This window comes from Symphodus melops (assembly GCF_947650265.1).
Source record: "Symphodus melops genome assembly, chromosome: 17".
NCBI classification, from domain to species: Eukaryota; Metazoa; Chordata; class Actinopteri; order Labriformes; family Labridae; genus Symphodus; species Symphodus melops.
The window spans coordinates 11,397,302-11,415,000 of NC_136707.1; the positions used below are offsets into that span (position 1 = coordinate 11,397,302).

At 38.8% G+C, this 17,699-nt stretch overlaps 1 protein-coding gene across 1 annotated transcript; it reads left to right on the top strand.

Annotated features, from left to right (window-relative positions):
• The first annotated feature begins 686 nt into the window (after positions 1–686).
• LOC306838578 (ral guanine nucleotide dissociation stimulator-like 1) lies at positions 687–16,114 on the top strand. Its single transcript, XM_079366830.1, has 17 exons — positions 687–1,170; positions 3,701–3,990; positions 5,034–5,078; positions 5,247–5,446; positions 5,580–5,737; positions 5,841–6,089; positions 6,201–6,304; positions 6,691–6,775; positions 7,952–8,023; positions 8,603–8,689; positions 9,262–9,294; positions 9,638–9,759; positions 10,792–10,881; positions 11,144–11,273; positions 11,744–12,079; positions 13,002–13,116; positions 13,209–16,114. The coding sequence occupies exons 1-17, from the start codon at positions 1,147–1,149 to the stop codon at positions 13,346–13,348; spliced, it is 2,280 nt and encodes a 759-aa protein (XP_079222956.1). The 5' UTR covers positions 687–1,146; the 3' UTR covers positions 13,349–16,114.
• The last annotated feature ends 1,585 nt before the right edge of the window (positions 16,115–17,699 follow it).

Sequence of the window (17,699 nt, forward strand, 5' to 3'; positions counted from 1 at the left end):
TGTTGATTTTGGAACAATGACTTGCATGGCTAACAGCTGATGGAATGAATGTGATTGTTTCAGGTTAAGTCAAACCCTTATGAGCACTTTGATTGCAAAATGCATGAAAATACAAGTAGTGTTTTGCTCAAGGCTAGAGGTGGAGTCCATGGGTGGAGAAAATAGGGGAGGGGAGGTTTTTTTTTAAAGAAGAATCTTGTGATGTCACAAGTTGAGAAAATTTGAATCAGCAATTTTCTCTGTGTTGTAAGACTTATGCAGAGCACTAACAAAGGACTGGATGGATTTATTTTGTGTCATGAGACAGTCACTGCATGTTACCCAAATATATGTAAAAAAAACTCTTGTAAAAGTGTATTTTCTCCTTTAATTAATTGGTAAAGTAGACATAAGTCTTGAATCAATGAATGCAGAAATGCACGGCTATTAATGTAGGCTACGACAATAAATGTATATCATGATTTTTTTCTTTAGCAAGTGACAACTGAAACATCAAAGTGAAATGTCGATTGTGCGTAAGCTGGAAGGATGTCGACAGTGAAAGTGGGGTCGGAGAGCAAACATTTTTCAGAAGGCGTTAAGACCCTGCCCCACCCTAAAAAGATACTCGAATACATTCTTTCCAGCATTTCTTCTTCTGAACATAGTCATCGTCACACAATCGCGAGCCCACAGGCGGACACACCTTCTCTCACTCCTCCTACAGTCAACACTTCGTCACAAAGAAAGTTACCTCCCACTGTAACTCTCAGTCCCGAGTTTCAGTGGAGCTGAACACAGTCAAAGAGAGAACCTGTCTGCGAGTCCTGCAGGATCCAGTTGACTTGGCTACTCAGAGAAGACAAGTCGGAGCCGTGGAGGGGTCATCCGTCTTCGTTTATAATAACTAGAGCGTCACACGGGAGCTGCAGCCCGACACATTTCTATGCAGGCGTGAAATGTAGCGATCACTGATTAGTCTAAGTCCTCTTTACATTTGTATTACAGGAGCGCTAATGTAGTCTTAAACAAGATCATTTGAAAATCGTTTTAATTATTTCAGGATGCAGCCTTAAGTCTTCTGATACACAACCTTTAAACAGCAGTTTCTCAGTCCTACAATTCCTGCGGAGATGGACAGCAACACTCCCTAGTCGAAGGGACGAGATGGGAAAATGGGAGTTAACAATGGTAAGACAATTGTTTGATACAACTGAAGAATATAGTGATCTATGGCTAATGTAAACAGCGTGGAGTAGACCTGTGTACAGTATTCTCCATATTACCATTTAAAGCAAGTCAGTTATTCTCTGTATAAGATGGCAAACAAATAAAAAAAAACATATAAAGAGATTCCTTTGTCAACAAGTACAAGTCTCTTAAAGCTTGCACTTTTCGTATATAAATAATTCAGACAGCTCAACCTGTTTGTCCACAAAAAAATAGTGGAGTTTAACACATGTATCTAGCTGTCTGTATGAGTCTACTAGGCCATAGCGAGACTTTTTTATTTTTTACTAAGAATGCTAAAACACAGCCCACTTTACTGTTTTGTAGGACAGTGTACAATGACAGCAAGAGACATGACTATCACTTAGTTATTTTTCTTTGGGCCATTTTGAGCAAATAGTTGCTGTATCTCATCTAAGATTTTGCTTGAGATAAGGACACAAAGAAACCAGAAACATGCAAAAGAACACATTTGTAATAGTATACAGAATTATTATATTTAAAACTACTTTTGCTTGTTTTTTGGACTTTGTTTTTTATTACGTTTTTAAAGAAAATTGTTTGCATGGCATTTGCATAATGCATAAGAAAGGGGTTTTCAAAAGATTGTGACTGTTTGCAGGAAGCTATTTCATTGAAATACCTGTTGCCCAGGACATATGAGCTCCACGAACTGCTTTGAATGCTGTTAAATCACTAATATGGCTGTTAAGCCCAAATAAAGAGGGAAATCTTAAATTGTCTTATTCTGATTGAAAACAGGCTGTTCTAGCGGTGCTTTGTACCACCATAGCTGGCACAGACTAACAATAGAAGACAATACACAGTTCCCGTCTGTGCAGATAACAAACAAGTTTCTATGTGGAACAATTGGGTTTGTGTTTGTGTGATACTGGTTTGCAACAGCAAACACATCAGTATACACATTTGCCTTTCCAGTAAGACATTTAAATAATAATTTACATATGAGGGTTCAAGTCCTCTCATGACGATAACTCTTCAATAATTATGAGCTCAGGCTCAGTTTTAATCTCCTTCACAGTGCTCAGTATATCTTCTGTGTTCTAATATTGTCATCATTTTGACAAAATGTTAACTTCGTATTTTTTTCATGAGAAGTGTCCAGTGTACAATTTCTGCATATAAAAATAATTAATTGACAGAAATAACCATTCACTTTCTGCTTCAGACAGATTTGTAAAGGATTTGTATAAAGCAGATGGATTAAACAGCAGTCATGTAAGAAGTATTATTGAGATATGTATGTTGTTAGCAGGTATTAAAAAGTGCTCTTCTTCATTTTTACACATGCATTTTGGTTTACCTGTTACTGTAGTTTCTCCTTGTGTTAAAAAAAACAGATACCTACATAAAGTACAGTGGAGCCTTCTAAGTACAAAGGAATAGTGATGTCATGGTTATTTCATCAAGGTTACCTTTGTTTTAAGCCTTAAATGTAAATGTTTCAATGAGAAACTCTATTACATACTGGGTCATGACACCAAAGACTACTTCTTTAAGGCAGAGGCAGAATGCTGCCAAGATGCATTTTGGGAAATGTATAGGTGCCAGCAGATTTGGAAAATTCACTTTTACAAGACGCCATTTTATTATGGCGTAAGTACTGCAAATACAAAAAAAGAGCGTTTCAAAGGCACGTGTCAGTTTTGTTACTGTGATTCTTGGGGAGAAGCCTCAAAGTGCATTAGTGGTATTAGTGGTAATTATTACTTCAATATAAAATTCACAATATAATTAGTGGTTCCTCTGGACCATAATATATTATGCATCAGAGCCTTTATTTTGCTCAGTATTCATGTTTGATTCACTCCATCACAAAGTGTTTTGTATGTAGTATCAAGTGGCTTCTGGAGAGGCAATCACCCACACACTCATAAATATTTCTTACTCAGATCAAACAGGGCCTGCTCTTCTGCCTGTTTTTAAATGAGGAGCAAAAATGTTCAAACAACATAAAGTCACTGATCTGGCAGCCCACAGGCCTCTCAGTCTCTTTTTAAATTGGTCATCAGAGAAAACTGGGAGCTCTCTGACATTTAGCCAACATTTTGTATTTGTTTATGTATTTTGCTTTACGTACCGTTCAACGTCCTAACCTTTTATAACCCCCTATTTGTCCATAAATATTTTCTGAACCTACAAAGATCTTGGATAATTCACTCGCTGTGTAGCAAGGGGAAAATTATGAAATGAAAACCACTCGCATGTGAAGTGGATGACCTTCTGATTACTGTTATTACTCACTTAACTGCAGTTATTATGGTTAAGCATTATTGCGTTGCTGTTTTGTTTAAGTATTGGTGGCGTTGTGTCACTTGTTTGTGTAGCAGAAGATTCTGGTCATTTTGGCATGAAGGCTTGCAGTTATTTTTGTTCCCTCATGGCCCAGGCTGACCCCTCTGTTTGTGACCTGTATCATTACTATAAGTGTGGTTTTGACCCCTGTCTGTATTTTTTTTACCATCCTCAGAACCCAGTGCAGGAATGGGGTGAGGAGTATGAGGGCGGCGCAGTTTATGGGATCACACTGCGTCGAGAGCCTGTCCCCTCCTCTTCCAGCCCCACTAAGATGGGCCCGTGTTGCGCTTTTATCCAGTACCGAACCTGCAAGGTGCGCCGGCTGAAGGCTGCTACCCTGGACATGCTTATGAACCACCTCCTCGACCCAGGGTGCCAGGAGCAGGACTACAGCAGGATCTTCCTCTCCACATACAGAACCTTCAGTGAAACCTCAAAGCTCATTGAGTTGCTCTTCCAAAGGTAGAGTCACCTTGTAATCACTTATTTTCTGATTTTGTCCATTTTTTCTTTGTTGAATAATCAGACATTTTGGAAAACACCCTTCATTAAGTTCATTACTGAGATTGAGAAAAGAAGGTTGAAAGCAGTCTAATGTCTTTATGGTAAATATTAAGTTACAGCCAGCAGCCAGTAAGTTAAGCTTATCTACAATCAGTGAAAGTAGCTATTTTAGATAGAGTACATAAGCTATATTAAAACTTATTTGTTCATCATTAATTAAAGTGATGTGGGAAAGGCTAGCTTTAAGATTATACATGTCCATTTGGTCTGAACAATATGCTAAAATAACAATACTTATGGAAATAGCTGTATAAAAACTATACTAAGTTACTTTGGTTTTGTGCTCCTGCGCCAGTTTTGAACATAATCATCGCAAACACAGTTTTGTCATTTCTACTATTAGGTTTCTTATAAATCAAACAAACTAGAAAAAAGGTTAATTGTTGAGGGGTTTTTTTGTGTGGAGATTTTGATACTAGAATAACTAGCTAGATTTACTGTTTCAGCTATTTCCAAAATGTTGTTAAATTATATTACTGCACTTTATCTAGATTCAGGCTTTCTGTCTCCTGCAGCTTCTTCAAATGTTAGCATGTTAGCAGAGTTTATTCTTCCCTGATTATGTGGCACAGGCTCCTTTTTAAAACATGATGAATAGCTGCAGGTGTGCTTGATTCTGGTAAACAACATGGGTTTTGCAGATGCAAAGTCACTATGTTGAGTCAGGATCTTTTGTTGCTACATTGTTTCGCTGACAAAGCAACAGTCTCCTACTTTGATGTAATAATAAGTACCTAGCATGTGCTTATTGTCTTGTGGCTTTCAACAACAACGATTATAGAGCAGTTTTAGACTGTGGTTAGTTATGATTCAAGGGTCAGGTGAGCTGCAGACCAGCTGCAAATAATAATTACAATATTGTTTTTAAATGAAACAAAAAATATATAATAAATATGCGTCAAGAATGTACAGAATTTTTTTCAATGTTTTTTTCCCCATAGACACAGTTCTGCCTCTGATCTAGACAACAGTGAATGCTACAGCAGGTAAGCCAGAAAATATTTAGTTTATAATTCTGCATAATCATTGATGACTTAAATAAAACTCAAAAATCAATTGGGTTACATTCTTTATCCAGTTGTTCTATGGTGTCTCTGTGGCTTTTAGTGTTTGTTAAATAGTTAATCCCTAATGATTTTTCCACTTCCCCTCAGCCCTCTGTTGGCCTTTGTCCAGACATGGTTGGACGAGTACAGTGAGGACTTCAGAGACCCTCCTTTACACGCAGCCCTCAGGCTGCTGTTGGATCACCTAAGTATCAGCTCTGCTGTTCATGACAACATTCACTGTCAGCCGAACTTTTGCTCGTTGGCTGGTCAAGCAGATGAACTGCTCAGGAGGTTTCAGAATGAAGGTGATCCTCCACAACATAGTATGATGGAAATAGGCCTTTTCCCATGTACATCAATATTACCATCATGAAATCTGTTAGCACTGTGAATAAATCATTCACTATTTAAAACATTTCTTCTGTGTGTGTTTTTTAGAAGCTGGGACAAATATTGGTCCTGCCTCTGCTGATGTTGATCGTGAAGAGGAGGGTTCTGGTGATGAGGATTCAGGATGTGATAACTCTCAGGATCAAGGTGGCATCTTGGATTTCTCTGCTGCAGCCATTGCTGAACAGCTCACCCAAATGGACTCTGTACGTTAGCAGATAGGTTTTTTTTTATTTAAAAGATGATTACATATTTTGTTTCACACTGATAATTGACTGCTTATGAATGTTTTTTTATTTAATTGCTCAGGCTCTGTTTGCCAAAGTGGTGCCATACCAATGTCTGGGCTGTGTGTGGTCGCAAAGAGACAGAAAGGAAAACATGTCTCCCACCATCAGAGCCACCATTGCTCAGTTCAATGCCATTACCAACAACGTCATCATGTCCCTGCTCTGCCGGCCAACAGATGCCACCCTCAGTCCTCCTTCCTCTCGCCAGACACCCACTACACCAGCTCAACGGGCCCGCATCATTGAGAAGTGGATCAGAGTAGCACAGGTTAGTTAAAAAAGCTAGTTTGCACTCAAAAATACCTCATAATGGCATAACTAGACCTTGTTGATGGAATATCCACTTTAAAAGGAACTGACTAACTTTTCTGTTCTGCAGGAATGTCGTCGACTTAAGAACTTCTCCTCTCTCAAGGCCATCCTGTCTGCCCTTCAGTCCAATGCAGTTTACAGACTAAGAAAGACCTGGGCTGCCGTGAGCAGGTAGAGTGGTGTTATGATCACATTAGAGGCCAAAGCCTGGTCGGTACCTTTGGTTATGTCTTCTTTGTTTCAAGATAATCATCCTTTAATGAGGCCATTGAACCCTGGTCAAGTGCAATTCAGTGTAAACGCTGTAAGTCAGCAAGTTTCTTACTTAAGATGACCCATATTTAATGTGAGCCTTGGACACTGAAGTAAGCTATTATATTATCAAGGTTAACTGAAGCACAACTTTATCTTGTTGCCTTTATTATGTAAAATGCTGGTTATGGACCGACTGGTCACATCATTGTGTAACATAGTCAACTATTCATTCACGTAACTTGTTTGTGGCTTTATATCTGCACATTCGCTACATACAGTTTTTTCTGTGCTCTGTCCTGCAGGGATAGCCTAACTACGTTTGATATCCTCATGGAGACCTTCCCTGATGAGAACTGTGTCCTGACCAACAGAGAGCTCCTGGTGGAGGTTAGTTAGATATAAGGTAGAGTGATGAAATGAAAGAATTCTTTGTGGAGTAGATGAATGTAACACAGAGAAGTGGATACATCGTAATACATGTTTTTAAATAAAATGTTGTTTTGATGTGTAGAAAACACTTTTCTTTTACTTGTCAAACAAAAGTAACTTACAAGGAAAAACATTTTCCATTAACTTCACATGAGAAGTCTCGCTGAGTTCATTCTTGACCTTCTTATGCATCTATAGGGTTCATGTTTACTAGTGCAGACAGGTCAGCCAGCTGCAGCTGTTACATGCCTTCAGTCCCAGCAGTCTATTTGAGAAGGGGATAAATAGGCCTTCAGGAAAATGGATTGACTGGCTTTTTTTTTTTTTTTTAATACAGAACATAATGTAAGAATAAAGTCAACAGGATATGAGCTGTAGGTTAAGAGAATACAAACAATGTTTAACGTAATGAAAACATGCTTGGAAATGATTACCTTCAGTGGCACTCAAAGTGCACAGGTTTCGTTTGAAATCATTAAAAAGATTTATTTTTGTGCTAAACGTTAAACAGAGAGTTAATGAAAAACTCGAGGCCTCGAGAACATCATGTTCCCTTTTTTTCTTTCACGCAGTCTCCTTTAGGCTACTGCGTCAGAGGAGGCTATTGTCTAGTTGCAGTGAAAGGACTTTAAAGTCAATAGATCATATAGACGAGCACTCTCTGCAAACAACACTGTTACTTGCACCAGTAATTTCTGCTTCACAATGTAATTGAAGTTTTAAATCCTCACATATGTTTTCCTTCTTGTTCTTTCACGTGTCATTGTCGTCGTGTGTCGGTGCTGCATTTTGCCCGCGTTGCCACAGTCCCTCCTGCAAAGTCTAATCACTGTCCTTTATGTTCGTAAACACTTGTGAGAAGGATTGGACGTGTCCCTTGCACAAGATAATTATTAAGCAGAATATCCAAGTTAATGTGTAATAAATACTGTTCTTGTATCGAAGAACAGTTAACAATTTGCTCACAGTTCTTGCTTTGAGTACACTTGTGTGTGACCTTTCCATGCTTGCTATTCAGGGTTTATAAACATCATGATGCAAAAGACTAAAGTTGTATTTCCTTTTCCTTAATGGGCCGGGTTATGCTCCTGTACCCTGTAACTAAACATGGTTTCATCTGACCTACTTCAACAGGACAGAGGCCAAGCGACCGTGGATAACATTTCTCCAAAGATATCCAAGGGGAGTCCAGTCCCCAGACAGATGGTAAGCAATACCTGAAGATGGGACGAGAGTGAAGTCATAATGAGAAGCCCTGTGCCATCGATGTGTGTCACCTAACAGCAACTTGCTATTCTAAAACACAAAATGTCAGCAATCATTGAACTTGTCTTCCCTGTATCATCTGATATCTTCTTAGAGTCATTTTGATCTGCCCTGAAGGAGGGTTTAGTTCAGTCCCTTTCATATTGTATAGAACACTAAATGCCACACGAGAGTTTGTTTCACTCAGTGTGGGTGGAGTATCTTCGACATGGCAGGGACTCAAACCTATGTTTAACCTTGCTCGAGTTAACAAGTTTCAAATGGCCTCCGTTCACCAGGATTATAGGGCAGTAATAATAGACCAGGGGTCTTTTATGAGTCATAAGCACATTCTCTAAGGGCTGTAACATGATGCCTCAGTGCTGCTAACTTGAACTTCCCTTGTGTGAATGTTGTTTAATCCCAGCCTATTCAGGAAGAACCAATCTAATGGTATTATTTAAAAAACATTTAAAAGATACTGCGACACAGCCAAAGTACTGCTGTAAGCCTAATGGAGTGTGCTTTATGTCTCTGCAGTGTACCTCCAGTGGAGTGGTTCCTTACCTCGGCACATATCTGACCGTCCTCACCATGCTGGATACTGCTCTGCCTGACACTGTGGAGGTACAAACAACCTGAGTGTTAATACGCAATGAGACCGGTGTGGTAAAACACCTCTTCAAATGACATTTATGTGCAGGACAGTAACACATCTGCCATTATTAAGAATTCATAAGCAGAAAATACTTCAATGTTGGGTAGACTATTTAACATATAGAAGGATCATAATCCCAAATTAATGCATTTTGGATAAAACACAGGACACAGCATCTTCAAACTAAATGTGTTCTCCCTAGTTTGTAGGGATTGATTAGGTTCCTCTTTTTAGAAGGGGGGTAGCTTTTGCCTTTATTTAGATAGGACTGTGGACAGAGTAGGAAAGCGGGGCGAGAGAGTGGGGATTAACATGTGGGAAAAGAGCCTCAGCTTTGACATGAACACGGGCGGCCAGCTCGGATGACTATAGCCTCCGTACATGGGGTGCAACCTAACCGTTAGGTCATCTGCGTCCCCAGAGGTTCATTTTTCACAACTCTTCTACTGACCCACTTCATCGCTATATACTGTATGCTATGAATAAGCTGTGTTGATACGGCCAAAATAAGTACTTTACTAACAGTGTATTCTTTTGACAGGGTGGGCTCATCAACTTTGAGAAGAGAAGGAGGGTAAGTGGATCCTCTTTGTTTTATCTTATTTGTCTTTCTCTTTATACAATTCTTGTGTCCTGACTGACGACAATGTAGTTTAGAATCAGTGTGTAAAGTGTATTCATACTGTCAAAGTAAACAGGGGAATGCTTTCTGACATTTGACGTCATGTTTTCACATTCTGAAGAGGAGACCTTTTATGACATGTAAACAGACGTCTTTAAGAACACTTTTCTATAGCCATGAAGCTGTTGGAAGTACCTGAAGCACTCCAGACAGGTTATGCAACAACACAGGTGTCAGCAGTCAGGACATCTCACTGTCTCTGTGTTTATCTAAAGACATTTCTCCCTCCCTACAGGAGTTTGAGGTTCTGTCACAGATCCGTGTGCTGCAGGCGTCCTGCTCCCAGTACAATCTGACAAATCACCCCAGAATCGCTGCGTGGCTGCAGGGACACAAGCTGCTCACTGACCAGGAGAGGTGAGCTAAATAAAGTACCCCTTCATATCGGATCACTGGCAGGGGAAAATCCAATAAAAGTTTAGTTACATAATCTGAACTTTATATTGGTAAAATGTTTGACCATCATTTAAGAGTTTGTTCTCCATAAGATCAAATAAAAGTGTGTTGCTTAGTAAATAAGTCTTAACCAACGTCATTAGGTACAGTTTTAAACCATCAAAATGTTGCATCACACTGATTAATGGCATTTGGTCAGTAAGTCTGTCCTTGTTATCAGTTGTGAGAAGGGTGTAACCCTGTCATCTATGGTACAAATCACCCGCCTGCTTAACATTTATAATGTGACAAGCCATTACACAAGCACTCAGCTCCTGCTATACAAAGTTCACAAAATCGTTAATTTTTCCGGTATCTGTTTGTAAAGTGTAGTTGTTGGGGACATGTTTGTCAAAACAAACTTGAAAAAATAAATAAATAAATAAATGTGTGTGTGTATATATGTGTGTGTGTGTGTGTGTGTGTATATGTGTATGTATATATATATATATGTGTGTGTGTGTATTTGTGTATGTATGTATGTATATATATATATATATATATATATATATATATATATATATATATATATATATATATAGCAATCCTTCAGCTAAACAAAAAGGGTGTGTTTGGAATTTCAGAAAAATAAAGTTTTGTAGTTCCTGGAAAACACGTGTCAAGCCACGTGCTGAAACTATTTGTCTGATTGGTTTTTTAAGGATAGCCATTGACTAAGTGTTCCAATAGTGCCACTTTAAAATGTAATCAAAGCAGCCACGTCTGTGATGAGCTTAAACTGGAAGAGCCATAGTAAGTTATCATATGCAGCCTGCCACAACTATGCTCAACTTTTACAACAAGACATCACAACTAACACTGTGGTCCACAAGACCATACATGTCTCAATGTATGTAATCTAAGAAGTCACTATCCAGAAATAAGCACTCCTTTGTATGCAAAGCTCAGTCAGAGACAGGGGCACTAATTTCCTTTTTTTTTTTTCCTTTGCAGCTATGAACTGTCAAAGCAGCTGGAGCCTCCAGTGGACTTATGCTCACCTACTCCGTGGAGCCATCGCACACTAACAAAGAAACTCTCCTCGTGAGTATCAATGTTGTTCTCTCATTTGAGTATTCAAACACACACAGTACATGCACATTTAACTAAATACACAGTCCTGCACACAACACACAAACACTGACGTCATAGTCGGTACTCCCAAAGCATTTCAGAAACCCCTTTTCTGAATTCGCAGAGCTTAATGTTTGAGTCTTATTTCTTGGACTGACATGATATATATATATATATAACATGAGTATTTTGATGGTGCTTTGACACAAGCTCAATTTAATTTTTCTTTCAGTCTCCTAACAGTGAATGATGGATCTAAAAAGGTTCCTGCTGATCAGATCAGTGTTTCATCCTCTGGATCCAGTGCATCTGAGCTGGAAGATCTCTCCTCACCAAACTCAGCCTGTTCTATCAGACTGCAGGTAAACCGCTCTCTCTCTATCTCTGCCTGTGTTTTGCATGTGTCTCATTTTCTCAGAGCTTTTAATTCTTTGTCCTCAGTTTCGCCAACAGTAGTGTCTTTATTAATGCTGAGTCATGATGTGCCCTTATTCAATAGGTTTCTGTGTTTAGAACATGATCTTGTTGCTGTATAAAACATTGGCCCGTATTAAACAATAAAAAAAGCACCTGAAGTCCTTACGTCATTATTACTGTAGATGCAAACAATGGATTTTTTATAGTGAAAGTTGCATAATCTCCCTTCACAGAGGATCCTTTTTAAAGGAGCATTGAAACTATCGGGAGCTCTACACAAGTGTAATTTGTTATGTAATTCAAAGCTCTTTTTGCTGCACCATGCAAAGCCAAACAATCAATTCTGAACCACAATCGTTATGACTACACTGTATGTCCACTGGCACTCATTTTTTGTTTTTTGATCTCTCTGCAGTCCTTTCACAACTCCTGCAACAACGTGTCCGAGGCTTTCTCTTCTTCTTCCTCCTCCTCTTCTTCCTCTTCCTCCTTCTCCTCCTCTTTCTCATCTGTGGCCTCATCACCAGACCCCCCTACTCCCTCCTCCTTCTCTGACTGCCAGACGGATCACTGCGCTCCATCAACATCCTGCGGCAGTGCTCGGCCGAAGCCTGCCCAGGCCTCCCATCACAAACGCTCCGTGTCCATGACCTCCCTGCCGGTGTATAACCGCCAGGTGGCTGACTCCTGTATAGTCAGGGTCAGCGTGGGCCTTGGACAAAACAACGGAAATATGTACAAAAGTATTCTGGTGAGTTTATCTGACTTTATAGATGGTCATTAGAATTGACTACACACTCTTATACAGTTGATTTAATATATTCATCACAAAGAGTACATGGCAGCAAAAATGGCCAAAATGAGTTATCTGTATAACATCAGCTATACTCAAAGAGAGCATTTCAGATAATTGTAATAACTATATAATGTGCTGATTGTTGTTGTTGTTGTTAAATAAACGTATGTACCGTTTATTTGTAATATCAAATAATTAAATAAATGCTTATGAGAGTTGTTTTTTTTACAGATTATTTTCGGTCCAATTGACGTATTAAGCCATTGAATAGCTCAGTTCTAATTTTCATAAGCTGATTGTTTGCGTGCCATTGTGGTATTTTGATTATATTTGATTAAATGACCCATGCAGATATATTCTATGACCGTAGGAGTCACCAGCTTGGAATAATACATTTTGTAAAATAACAATTAAATGACATCTACTGTGTCATGAACAGTAGAGTGTTAGAACATTCAGGAATCTAAAAAAATAGCAATCACATTTCAAAAGTGAATTGACAGGAAAAAATCTCCTTCTTGTAAAAGTTTTTAATGTCAAATTTTCCTGCTGGACTCGTTGGCTCTCACACTCGCCGTTATGTAATATATCACGCCACCATAACCACGTCTTTAACTCAGACAGCAGGCATCTACAATGTTTGTACTGTAAAACTAGGAGGAGGTCTAACATCTAAGTTATGTAACAATAAGCACATTGTTTTGCATGCATAAGCTTTTATATAAGGATGTGAATACTTCTTTATCCACTCCACTGCTCTGTACACCATCCCATAGGCTTCAGATTCAATCTGTAATTTTGCACTTGACTTGCTTTCAAAAGCATCCTTCTTCTGTAGGTTTGTATACTAGCACTCATACGACTTTGTCTTCCATAGTTGACCAGCCAGGACAAAACTACACAGGTGATTCAAAGGGCACTGGAGAAACATCATCTTGAGCATATGAACTGGCGAGACTTCACACTGTCTCAGGTCCTCACGCAAGACAGAGGTGAGAGCAAAATGAGTACCAGTACAGTATACCAGTATAAATAGTGTTAATAATGCCTGTTATTATAGTCTGTTTTGTTTTTCTGTTTTCAGAGTTGCTTATACCAGACAAAGCAAATGTCTTCTATGCCATGTCTACAACGGCCAACTTTGACTTTGTTTTGCGCCAATTCCATAAAAGCCAGAAGAAGCCGCTGAGGGCCACGTCTAGTCTTGGAAGATACTCCAAGTAGAAGCTTGTCTACAGATTCTGCACCTGGAACATGATCTGAGTTCATGGAACACTACTTTAAAAATTGTTGTTTTCCAAGAAAAGTACTGTCCACGATGATCCGTCCATTTTTGGGTACAAACTACTTATATACAATATGTGATAATGCAAAGCACTTTAAGAAGGAGAATTTTCAGCTGAATGGAAACTAATGAAGCTTTTTTTTTAAAAAAACAACATCTGGACCAGTCAGCTTTTATTCCCTGTTGGAAGAACTTGGTAATAATCCTTAGAAAAGCTTGACAGAAACCTTTTGTGTTGGTTAGTGCTGAGTTGAGTCGATCAATGTGTCATACTGATAGATTTTTCCGAGACTGTGGTTAGGTGCCGCTTCCATTAACTCTAAGGACATGAGCACACATTCCCCTGCAGAGAGCAACACGTGCCCACAGCAGTGACCTATTTAAACATGGACACTGTGAAATGCCTGGCCTTTACCCAACGCAGCTGGCAGCCACTCACAACCTGTGTGTTTAAAAAAAATAAATGTAGGGGGGGGGATGAGGGTCGGACACTGTGAAGGGTATACAGTGAGTAATGAACTCTTTAGAACCCTCGGCATGTTGTCATCCACTCAAGACGAGATAGCCGGGTATGCTCATGTGTTGCTGTGCATACCATCAGATGAGTGGGTGGGGACTTGATCACCAGCGTTCACAGTGTTCCCAGTGAGTGTCAGGAGACATTTTCTGCGACACTCATCATGTGTGACTGGCAGCCCCGACTGGAAGGATGGCATTCCTGAGCCCTGCCGTAACCATGGCGGCAGCAGATATGTTAAGGGACAGTACAGGATGTGCAAAAGTAACTTCCATTTTATCTAGATGTTAGTTTGTGCTCTAGATGTTCATCCAATGACATACTGAGTTTGACTTTTAGAGTTGTGATTATTTGTAGTGTTTAATATTTATTCTCACTGTGGATTCACTTTGTTGATAATCGCACCTTTCTTTATGTAATTGTAACATTGTAATGACTATTAGGTTTTCATTCCCTCTGATTACAGCATGTTGAAAAAAACAACAACTCAAAGCAGTTAAATTCTTTGAATCTACTAATTTTATATTCTCAGGTGTCTATTTTTACGATTAATAATGAGAACACTTAAATGTTAGTGAGGCTTTTTACTTCACTTAAACCGCATTTCACTAATAAAGCTCTGAGTTATGAAAGCTCGATGTTACTGTTGCTTAAAGAGCTTGACTTGGAGCTAATGGACTTTAGAAACATTTCAAAGACGTCAGTCGATGCCAGGAGTCTAAGGACATGGTCGATGATAATCATGTTTTCTTACAGATAAATATGAAAGGTGTATTTGAGAAGAGAAAGATTGTACAATAAACTGACACACTTAGTACAATTTAAAAATGTTTCCCTTAAAAGAAACTGCTTTAAACTGGTTTAAGTCAAATACAGGATTTAATATTTATTTCCACAGTTTAGAACATTTCCCAATAAATACCTATACAGTTCTATTTGTCTGTAATGTTTCTGATGTGAAGTCTATGTTAGCCTTTAAAGTTTATTATGAAATTGCTATTAGATTTTAGAAAGTATCCTTTTTTAAGAAATATAAATGTTCCACTTCTGCCCATAATCTCTTCTGGACTTTTAGAACAATGGTCTTTCAAGGAATCAAAGTTTTCTCAGACCAACAGACCCAACAGTTATGTTGGTCAAAGTTGGTTTCTACCTATACAATAACACCCTGAACACCTCCTGATACGTTAACTAACAAAGTGTAAAGGATCATATTTAAGATAATTGTTTGTTGGACAATATTTTTTCTATTCCCTGTCAATGTCGACATGTTGTTGTACACTGAGAGTTTTTTTCAGGGATGTAGTATCTTAGTCCCCCCCCCCCAAGTTACTATACCAAATACATAAACCGCAACAATTGTATGTGGTGCAATAATTGAGTAGCAAACATCATCAAACATAATTTGCCAACGAATATACATTTTATGCAAAGAAAGCATATTTTTTATTATACAAGTCTCACAAGAAAAAAAGTAACTGGACAACATTTATAAAGAGATGCGTTCATAAATCATCAAAACATGTTTATTTAACATCTTGTATCTTGGGGTTTACTTATGGGTACTTGTACCATTCCACCGTCCACCCTAGGCTTTGTTGAGATGTTGCTTTAGATTTGCAGCAGCCTATTGAAATTCAAGATGAAATCCTACATTTTAAATTAGCTGCAACTTCTTTAAGCTGTTCCCATATTTGTATACAATGAACCAATCTTTTTTTTTCCATCAACATCTCAACAGAACTTTTAGATGTGTTTTTCTTCAGAGGCTTTTTTTGTTTCTGTTTTAGAAAATAAGTATTATTCTTTATACAGTGAATAATCACTTTATGTGTGCATTCATTTACTCATCAGGCTTTAATGTCCTTGGTATTATTCAAGCAGGGTTTCCCTTTTCTGTCCTTTTAAAATAAGCTGCTATTTACTCTATAAAACCAAGCAAAATAACTCACAGAAGATGTGCTTCATTAATGAAACATGTTTACTATAGGCTATTCAATTTATTTAACGTTATTGCTGTCACTTTCAAGAATGCAAAGCTGAATTAAACGTTTCCAATAAAAAGGATCAGCAGTCTAGACAATTGTGTTTACAAATGTCAAGATGAGTAATGACGAGTTTTTCTGTAGTATATAGTTCCGTTTCATATATTAACAACAAATTAAATAGAGGTTTTGTGTTTGCAAAATGTACTATTTGTTTTTTGTTTCCGTTTCGTGTGACGTCACTGACCCCTTACAGTTGATCTTGCGTACTTGCGTACGTGGTGCCTACCTCAAGACCTCTGCGTTCTCTGTTGAGTTTGCAACCTGTTAAAAATACACTTCAACAGCGCCAACATTAAAAAAAAACCGAATACAGTGAAGACGCCACTTTGCTATTTAGTGAAATAAAAATAGTGCCTCAAATGACTAATCTCCAGTTTGCATGCGTAAAAGCCACAAGATGGTGCAAGAGAGCTGACATGACAGACTCAGGTGAACCAGTTTACATAGGCCAATAACTGTATTGGCGCAGAGGAGCCACTAGGCAGCAGTAGCATATTATGGAGTGAAATGTGACTTGAAACCATATTTGAAATACAACACAAATTGTTTGATTGTACAAAACTTGAAATCCGCGGGACACACTGTCTTTAAACTTTTTGTCCACCAAACTTGAATGTGGAATGTCTTCTGAATTGAGTTGAATCAGATAATCTGTGCAGTGCAGGGTTTCTATCAGCCTAGATCCACTCAATGCATTTGGCTGCAGAAGACCTGTACTCAGCAGAAACACGCTCGTTTTGCATTCATTAGATGATTTCTCTCACACACACAGGGAATGTGTATGGGGGGGGGATGCACTGGTCAGCAGTTCTGTAGGAGAAAGCGGTCACTGCCCCTCACTTTCTCATGTATTATGCATGCCTGGGTGGATGTCCAGCCCTGAGCTTGGCTTACTTTGTGTTTGCATGTGTTGCATGTCTTCACGGAGGCACACTATGTATCAATACTTACCTCTTAGCCCTGAGAGAGCCCACACTGCAATTCATCTGCTTCTTGAGCAGCAGGTCATATGGGGATTTCAAGGTCTTATCTGGATTTTTCCAGGAAATCTGCATAGCAAGTCTCTGAAGTTGATTGATGAGACATGGGGTTTAGTTGTCAATAAAAGCAAGGATCTTCACCTCTGTTGACCCCAAGGAGTGTTTGAGGAAGTCAGAGACGTTTCCGTCTGAGGCTGCATGCATTCTTGCAGCATAACTTGTTTTAATATCCACCCATGGTCATAAAGTGCATCATGCATTTACCCGTCTAGATTTAATTTGCATAGTGTATGCTTACACCAGCTCATGTAATGATGCTTTAATCTTAGGGCGTATTGTCTTCATTTTTTTTTTACTCAGGATTAAGTTCAGCATGTGACAACAAAACAAGTGCACTTTTGAAAACCTGTTTTTCTTTGATCTGTTTCATAACCATAGCAATTGTAAGCTCATCTGAGGGTGTGTAAGCTATGAAAATGTTAGGCAACAGTTTCCTCTGATCTGTGCTCGGGCTGAGCTTGTAAAGCTGATGACAGACGGCTGCTAACCTTGTTTCACCTGGGTGGCTCTCCCCCTGCCGAAGAGAAATGCTGTTTTTACAGCTCAGAGCCATGAGGAGAGGAGGCATGTTATGGCGATGAATGTATGTGTACGTGTGTGTGTTTGTGTGTGTGTGTGTGTGTGTGTAGGTGTGAGAGAGAGAGAAAGAGACAGTTACTCTTGTCTTTTCAACATCTTTTGGATG

What these genes read in the sequence shown, in the direction of transcription:
- LOC306838578 (XM_079366830.1), top strand. Translation starts at nt 1,147, where the DNA reads ATGGGAAAATGGGAGTTAACAATG. An exon ending in AGTGGATCAGAGTAGCACAG is followed by an intron (nt 6,090 to 6,200) that starts GTTAGTTAAAAA and finishes TCTGTTCTGCAG; the next exon opens with GAATGTCGTCGACTTAAGAA. An exon ending in CCTGTTCTATCAGACTGCAG is followed by an intron (nt 11,274 to 11,743) that starts GTAAACCGCTCT and finishes ATCTCTCTGCAG; the next exon opens with TCCTTTCACAACTCCTGCAA.